The sequence below is a fragment of the Hevea brasiliensis genome, chromosome 15 (assembly GCF_030052815.1).
Source record: "Hevea brasiliensis isolate MT/VB/25A 57/8 chromosome 15, ASM3005281v1, whole genome shotgun sequence".
Taxonomy (NCBI): Eukaryota; Viridiplantae; Streptophyta; class Magnoliopsida; order Malpighiales; family Euphorbiaceae; genus Hevea; species Hevea brasiliensis.
In genome coordinates this window covers 58,557,169-58,566,562 of record NC_079507.1, presented here as the reverse complement: position 1 = coordinate 58,566,562, position 9,394 = coordinate 58,557,169, and the positions used below count along the sequence as shown (strand labels likewise).

Below are 9,394 nucleotides of genomic sequence, written 5' to 3'. Positions count from 1 at the left end.
TAAATAATTTTAAAAATATAGATAAAATAATAAAATAATTATTATTGTTAATAGAAAAATTTATAATTAATTTTAAGTTTTTCGATATAAATAAATATTTTATATTTTATATTATTAATAAAAAATATTTCAACAGAGTTGAAATACGTTAATTAAAATGTTAAAATTATAAGTAAAAAAATAAAAATATTAATAATATTAATTTTTAAGTTAAATAAAAAAAGGATAATATGATTAAAATAAAAAATAAAATCAAATCAACTATCAGCTAGAAACAGCTCTAAAAATAGGGCTGATACAAACTGCAACTGATGGGTATCATATCAGTTGCCCATCAGTTATCAGCTCTATTTTTGTAAGCTTGTCAAATATTATATTTTACTTGTTTGGGTGTCTATCAGTTATCAGCTACATCCAACAGGTAAACCAAACACCCCCGTAATTTTCTTTTCTTATTCAGCTCCTTTAAATAGTTTTCATGCATATAATGACAGGTTTACCCTTCTCAATCCATGGAATATAACCCATCAAAGAGGATAATCTTGACCTTTTATGTATATTGTATTATTATTATTATTAAAAAAGCAATTAAAAAAAGTGAAATTATCATTTTTCCTTTAACCTAAAATAAACTTGCCCTCTTATTCACAATTTTTTTTTGGCAAGATTTCTACTCAGTAACGTGCCTATTGTATTTTCATACACGAAAAAACAAAATCTTCCATTTATTAGCTTAAAAAAATAAAATATAATTTTTTAAAAAATATAATCTATTTGTTTAATACATTTATTAAATTTTTATCAATTATATATATAAAAAAATAAAGCTTTTTTTTATTGACCTTACTTTAATTTATTTATATGTATAATTTTTACTTTACTAATTTAATAAAAAATTTTATTTTATATTATTTATAAATTATAATTTTTTCTAAACATCATTATAATTTAAAGTGAATTAATATATTTAATTTAAGCTATTTTATAAGACATATAGATTATCGAGCACTAATAAAAAGTGTTGACTCATTTTAAAATGACTTTATTTTATGATAAAATGAATTTTACTCTATATTAATATTATATTAATAAAATATCAAAGTTTCATCTCATTATAAGAAAAGTATAATAATAAATTATTAATCTACTTTAATAATATTTCTTGATTTTTTTTATTTTACTTTTATTATAAATACTACTTTAAAATAGAGCGATTTTGATTATCATCATTATTGTTATTTAAAAATATTTAAAATAATATCTATTGATTTCTTATAATATATATTTGTAGATTAATTTATTAAAGTGTACAAGTAACAAATAATTAAGTTAGTTATACTCTTAAATTTTGATGTAATTAAAATATATTTAATTTATTTTTTAATGATTAAAAAATATTTTAAAGCAATGCGCATAGACATTAATCCTATATATTAAATCTATTATTATGAGAAAAGTGTTAATTTTTTTAGATGTGTTAATTAATTTTATTTTTTAATCATTATTATTATTATTATTTTATAATTAGACTTTATAATTAAATTTATTTTATTATTAAATTATATGTCAATGTATTACAATAAGTGAATAATAAATATTATATTGTTTTAAAAAAATATTATACTATTAGCATTAGTTGATGTTAAACAAACCTCTATGTATTTAACTAATATGCAATATAATTTTATTAGTAGATAATAATTTTATTTATAAAATGTAAATATAATAAAATTAGTAGTATCGCACGGTATTTAAACTTGTAATGACTAAATTATATAAACAGTTCCTCAATTTAGAGATATATAATAGTAGATTACATAAATTTCAATTTTGAAAAATGAAATCCCTCTGTGATCGTTAATTTAAGTAAAACAAAAAATTTTATGTTATTTAAATTAAAATTTGAGAGATTTTATATTATAAATTAAAATTTAAATTGCTTTATTATTTTATATCCTTAAGCCATTGTTTAGAGGAGTTTTTTTTAAGTAATTAGAGGTTTTTCAAAATTTAAAAAACCTTAAATTTTTGTTCGAGAGAGCGAAATTTTTTTTAAAGTACGGTGTTTAGATGTTTTTAAAAACTTTTAAAAAATTAATTTTTCAATCCATGAAATTGATAAGTTAATAATGTTTTATCTTTGAAATCTCCTAAATATTTTAAAAAACCTCATCGTCTTTATAAAAATATTAAAATTATTTAAAAATCATAAAAAATATTACTTTAAAAAAAATTTAATTTATAAAATTTTATTTTACTTCTTCCCATACAGAGGATTAGTTGAAACATCATCTTTATAATTTACGCGTTGATAGGAGAGAGTTGCCATGATATAATAAACCTTGGGCTACTAACTCAAAAAGTCAAAGTTTTGACATGCATATACATATTTTTTTATCGAAAGTTTTAACATAGCATCTTTATATTAATTATGACTTTTTCTTTTTTAGCATCCTAAATCATTATGTAAGCTATCGAGCTGTTTGGTATTGAATTTTAAAAGTTTTAAATATTATTAAAAAAAATAATTAAAAAAATTTATTTTATTATTTTAATATTTTTATAATTAAAATTTATTAAATTTAATTTTTAATTATTTTTTAATTAATATATTTAAAAAAAAAATTTTTAATAATAATTTTAATAATAATATTAAACAGACAATGACAATGTATATAAATAAGTAAAGGAGAGAAAAAAGAATAGTGGTTCAAACCTGTCATTTCTTAGATTTGAGTCCATCAATTTTTAAATTATATATATCTTTGAAAATCAGAAGTGAAATAAGAATATATTAATATATTCAGACAAGTTACATCAACTTCTAACTTCCCTCTTGACTTTGGGAGAGGGTCAGCTATCTACAAAGTGTCACAAATGCAGCTTTTTTTATTTTTATATTTTTATATATATATATTTTTTATTTTTAAGGTCAAGAAAATCTGTATAAAAAGGATGTACAGTGCTCGTTTCGAAATATTTATATTACTTGAATATGAATTTTCATTTTTTTAGAGATTATAAATATTAATTTTTATGGCTAATTTGAAAATTTCAAATTGGCTGCAGACAGCAAAAACTTTCTTGCAAAGCGAGGATTTCAAATTTCTTGCGAAGGACACATTTTGCATTTGCGCCAACTCTTGCTTTCTCCATGCGACGGGAAAAGATCTTTTGCTGTTTTGACTATTCTTTTTTAAAAAGAAAATTAAGGGAAAAATTATTATTTAATTTTTTATTTTTATTTAATATTTTTATCTTAAAAAATATATTAATTTTTATATTTATTTTGAATATTCTTTAGTTCATACATTCAATTTACAATAAGTTTCTTTATTAATTAATATATTTAATGGATAAAAAAAATTATTATTATGAGGTATTTTGAAATTTTAAGTTTTCGTTAATGTTTAAAATGATTGGAAAAAAATATAAATTGATTAATATATTTTTTAAAATAAAAGGGTAAATAATTAATTTTATTAAAATATAAAAGTTGAATAATAATTTTTCCAATGTTAATAATATACGTGTCACAGGTCAACACGTTCATTTTCCTTCAGATGATGTCTCCGTTCTCATTTATAAACCAAAAAAAAGTACGAAAACAACTTCAAAATTATCAGAAAATTAAAGAAATTCTCAGAAGCATTTTACTCTGTCTTCCTCCCAATTCCTCACCAATTCCCTGGAACTCAAAAAATTTACCACAAATCAAGATCAGAAATTTTTCTCCTGAAATTTAGAGCTCAGATTTTCAATTGCTTTCTCATGGGACTGGTTTTTATCAATTCTTGAAAGCCATGCCAAAGTCCATGAATTTCTTTCAGAATCTGTTGAAGTCCTTCAAGTTGAGTTCTAGCAGAGGTAACTGGCAAAACCCAGTTCTTTTCTTTAGCAATTTGTTCTCATGTGCTGCATAATTGACCAAATTGCTGATTTTTATGATGTTTTCTTCATTTATGTTTTGATTAACCAGAGGGCCAAAGTGAAGAGGACTTGGACCAGATTGCTGCTCAGGAACAGAAGCAGTTTGCATTTGAGACGTTAGTCTCTGCCACCAAAGATTTTCACCCAACTCACAAGCTTGGTGAAGGTGGATTTGGACCTGTCTTTAGGGTAAACTTCTTCCTTTCTATCTCCCTCTCTCTAATTGGGTGTACTGGTGAACCCCAAATTCTAGTTGGTTACTTTGAAAATTGGTGAATGGAATTGAACAAGGTTTTATGGCTTGTTGGGGTTTTGTGTTCAGGAACTGATGGGATGTTGGGTGTCTTTTGTTCAATTTTGTTTATCTATTATTTTAGTGTCCTTGGCATTTTTATACGCTTGGTTCATATAAGAAAGAACAGACACGTGGTCTGTAACATTTTAACAAAATTCTAATTAATATTATGTTCTACAAATTTCCCCTTAACTTGATAATTTAATCTTGAAGAGTTCCTAGTTGACGGATCTCTTGGTAGCCAAAGAACACAATTATGCCTTCTTCTAACTTGTCAATGATATAAATAGGGGAAGTTGGCCGATGGGAGAGAAATTGCCGTGAAGAAGTTGTCCCTTAGCTCAAATCAAGGGAAGAAAGAGTTCATGAATGAGGCTAAGCTCTTAGCACGCGTCCAGCACCGGAATGTTGTAAATTTGTTAGGATATTGTGCATATGGAACAGAGAAGCTATTGGTTTATGAATATGTCGCTAATGAGAGTCTTGACAAGTTTCTCTTCAGTAAGTAAAAGCACCTTTTCTGTTGATTTATGTTTTTGACCGGTATTAGCTAATGGGATAAGTAATGGAATGAAGTTCAATCACATCACACCAACAATTTTAAGTTCCAAGTTCAGTTATTCGGTTGCAATGTACTAGTTTATATTTCTGCTAATCTTTGAACTTCTTGAAGGAGCTTGGGTGCTTTTTATTTGCCAGCAAATTAGGAATAGGAACAAGCCCCTTTATAGTTGTTTGTAATTTTTACTATCAAATGGTTTCTTTTAGGCTCATGTTAATGAAAGCCATGCAATCTGAATTTCCCAACATATAATGTTGTATTTTATAACTTATATGTCTGGTATTAGTGAACTGTAGAATTTCAGAAATGTTTTTCTGTCTTGTTGATCGCTTTACCAAATTTAAGATATTATTATTTTAGTTTTTTTTTTCCAAAATGCCATAATATATGAATTCATTTCTCTATCAATTTGGTTTGATTAACCTGAGTGGATTAAAACAATTTTTTTTTTTTATTTACTTTCAAACTCTTTTTTAGAGAATTTCTGTACTTGATGAATGTAATGCAAATTGCTTGGCGTAGATGACTAAACAATTTACATCAATAAGCATTTAGATGTTGATATGAAGTCTAGAATACAGTTATTTGTAAGCAATCATCTAAGTTAGAGGTGGTTGCAGATGATTGATATTAAGAGTCTTGAAATTGGTATTTATAAATGATGGAGACAATTTTTTGATGAAACAGTTTTTTCAGTAGTTGTTTGTTCTATTTTTACGTGGTGAAGAAAATATTTAGTAATGATTCTGTAGTCTGCAAGCTTTCTTTTGATGAAATAATAGCAAACTTGTGTATTGAAACACCTATGCTACAAATTTTTTTTTGACACATTTATGATTTAAATTTTGTTAACAATAAACTAGCAATAGTGGCACAAGTTAAAATTTTGTTTCTTGAAACACAAGATAATTCAACATTTTGTTCTAGTTTTTCTTAATTATTTCTTGAAGATGTTTATCCCAGCTCGCCTTTTTTATCTTTCTAGTTATGTGGGTCATGATCTCTGACCTTAGAATAAAATACAGGTGGTTTGCTTCCACAATCTTTGGTACCAACATTCTGGTTCAATGCCGGACAAATTTTTCTTTCTTGTAAAGAAAGCACTCACTAGCTAAATTAAAACCTCATGAGGGAGAAAGTTCATGAGGTCTTGACTATTCTTTCTCTAAATCTCATTTCTTAATTTGTATGCCAAGCACTCATTTGACCAGTTCTAACAAAATTGTGGATGCTGAGAGTGGAAAGAAAGCTGGAATGTTCAAAAATCCCTCTAGTTTTCAACCTGTCTCTTACCACTAAAGTTGATAAACTAAAAACTAAGAAATGATATGATGGTCATCAATCATCATACCTTTTTTTTATTTTTAAAATTTTTTTAATTAGGAATCTATATTTCTAATCTTCCCAACAAAAAGATTACACAGATTATTTTGATTCAGAATCCGATAGGAGAGAGCAGCTCAATTGGAAGCGGAGGTATGATATAATAACTGGTGTTGCGCGGGGATTGCTTTACCTTCATGAGGACTCACACAGTTGCATCATCCACCGTGACATCAAGGCTAGTAATATTTTACTCGATGATAAGTGGATTCCTAAGATTGCTGATTTTGGTATGGCTCGTCTCTTCCCTGAAGACCAAACGCATGTCAATACCCGCGTGGCGGGCACAAAGTAAGTTTTCAATAAATGTACTAAATGCCTCAATTTTTATTGCTAAAACTAAATTATAATATTGTCCAAATTCTTAGGTCAGTAAGCATAACAGATGTGCTTTTAATTGTGAACAGTGGTTATATGGCTCCAGAATATGTCATGCATGGGCATTTGTCAGTGAAGGCAGATGTTTTTAGCTTTGGGGTTTTGGTTCTGGAGCTTATCAGTGGGCAGAGGAATTCAACATTTAATCAATCAGTTGATGCACAAAATCTACTTGAATGGGTAAGATTCTGATTACATCTGTTTAATTAGTGATCATTTTCATTATTCATTTATCTACTGACTTATAGTTATGTTGGACCCTTATTTTGAGAGAGTGAGAGAGATAGAGGAGACATTAGGTAGTTTGTGCACTGGAGGGATAGGAAGAGATAGGAAATGGTAAGACAAAGGGATAAGTGATATCCCTTATTTGGGAGTTCATTAGTGGGAAAAGAAAGTATGAGGGATAAGTGATTCCTTTTAGAGCCTATTTACTTTCCCATTATCCCTCCCATAACTTTGAAAATATTTTGGATTATGACTATTATACCCTTAATGCTTGCAAATCCTTTCTTATCCCTTGAATTTCCTAACATGAGAAATTGCTCAACCTTTCATTCTTTTTTTTTTTTCCCTATTCCTTAGATTAATCATATCATTTCTTTTCCTAATTAACAAAAACTCCTAAACATAGTGTAAAGGAAATTAACCACTGTAATCTGCATCTCAGCATGTCTGGTTTCCCTGTGAGCCTTGAAGTCGGCAACATAAAAAATGGGACATGATGGAAGTTGTTACATTCTTTTCACATGCCAAATCCTTTTGTTTGTTTTTTGAGCTAAGAAAAAAAAGAGTGAACCATATGTGGATGATCTTGTTAGGAAGAGCACTGATTTCTTGTATTGTATTGGGCATTTTTAGATCAAAGCTTCATTTAATCTATGAAATGGTGTTGAATAGAGGATGCCCAAATTAGCAGCTAATGGCATGCAATTCTTTGGTTAAAAAAAAAATGGCATGCAATCAACTTGTGTAACTTGTGTTACGATGTGGCTTGTATTTTAAAAATGTTTTTATTGGTCTCGATCTGATCCAAAAAGCCCACATTGCGACTTGAATGAGATATATATTGAGGTTTATAGTGGTAGTATAGAGACCAGGCCGATCTGTAGGAATTGAATATTGCTTATTGTGGCAGATTGTGAGATTTGGATAAACCTACTAGGATTAGGATTTGGTGAGTTTTGAGAGATTTTAACCTATTATTTTCATTATATTGGAACCTTTTGCTCTTGTTTTACCCGTTTATATAGACTTTACAATTGAACCATGTAAATCTTGTGTTTGTTTTTTCTTTTCTCTATATTATTAGTTGCATATGACTTAGATTTGTGTGCTTGTCATAAAAACATGCATAGACAAGCTAATGCATAAAGGGGGCAACCTTACAAAGCTCTTGGGGCTTCTACTGAACAAACCCTTTATAAATTTGCATATTGCTGCTCTTATGATATACCTGTCCTCCACTTGATTTTAAGCATGATTTTATTGTTGGTGCAGGTATATAAGCTCTACAAAAGGGACAGGAGTTTGGAGGCGATGGATCCAACATTAGCATCATCAGCAGTCAATGACCAAGTAAAAATGTGCATTCATATGGGGCTGCTATGCACACAAGGTGATCCACAGCTACGGCCAAATATGCGACGCATAGTCATCATGCTGTCAAAGAAACCTGGCAATCTGGAAGAACCAACTAGACCTGGAATACCCGGTTCAAGATATAGAAGATCTCGCAGGCCACCAGGAATGTCCTCCGCTGCCGGAATGTCATCTGCTGCTGGAATGTCATCCACTGCTGGAATGTCCTCTGCCGGAACATCCGGTGATTCAGATTCCCATTCTCGGACATTTGATTCGAGCTCAAACACTAATACAGCTACGGCATCTACATCGACTCGTACCAGTCCAAGATTAGATCCTCATGGTAAACGTCCCATAGAAAGCTAAGCTTAGTTCAATAGAAATTTTGGATACATATTCTTTGTATGATAGGTATATAAAATTTAGTCTTCTAGAGTGTAAATGTTAATGAACGATTAGTTGATAAATGCAAGATTGGATTGAACCTCGGCTTCTTTAAGCTATGCAATATGGAAAGTGCATTCACAAAATTTGGCTTTTAAGGTTCCAACTAGCTAATTATCCTCAGGAAGTGTCATAAATTATACACTATTAATTTATCATAATTCATATTTTTAAAATTTGTTTAGTAGGTCTATTTGGATAATTTATATTTATTTATCATTGTAATTATAAATTAATTAAACCAAAAATTTGAACGTTCATATCCACCATTTCTGCAAAACAATATACGTACATCCACATTGTCAATTTGGCTGTCCTCCTCTCAGTTAAACGATGTAGTATTAAATAGAAAATATATTATTAAGTCGTCGTCACCAGACTGGTTGAACCATTGATCTGATCAATGGATAGCGGACTGTCCCATAATTTGTGGACCATAACTAGAAGCCCAAGCCTTATCCAATGAACTGAAATTTGTTAAGTAATTAGATCCAAAAGAAATTGACCCATTAAAAACCTTTTTATTTGCACGATAAATTTTATAAAAAAAACTGTTTTTTTTTTTATTTTTTATTTTTATTTAATATTTAATAAATGTTAAAAAGATATTTATTCATTTATATAAATATCTTGTGTACTTTTATAAATATTAAAAAAATATTTAAAATTTAAATATGATCTAATAGACATTGAAAGTTTTATTTTAAATAATTAAAATTAATTAAACATATCTACTTGTATTAACAAATATTATATTTAACTAATATGAATTTAATTAACTTTTAGTGACCCACTAATTTAACTAATGACACATTAAT

At 27.8% G+C, this 9,394-nt stretch overlaps 1 protein-coding gene across 1 annotated transcript; it reads left to right on the top strand.

The window, feature by feature from the left end:
- Window positions 1-3,595: 3,595 nt before the first annotated feature.
- LOC110669755 (cysteine-rich receptor-like protein kinase 43) lies at window positions 3,596-8,640 on the top strand. Its single transcript, XM_021831526.2, has 6 exons — window positions 3,596-3,867; window positions 3,980-4,119; window positions 4,516-4,726; window positions 6,227-6,461; window positions 6,578-6,728; window positions 8,049-8,640. The coding sequence occupies exons 1-6, from the start codon at window positions 3,804-3,806 to the stop codon at window positions 8,496-8,498; spliced, it is 1,251 nt and encodes a 416-aa protein (XP_021687218.2). The 5' UTR covers window positions 3,596-3,803; the 3' UTR covers window positions 8,499-8,640.
- Window positions 8,641-9,394: the final 754 nt, after the last annotated feature.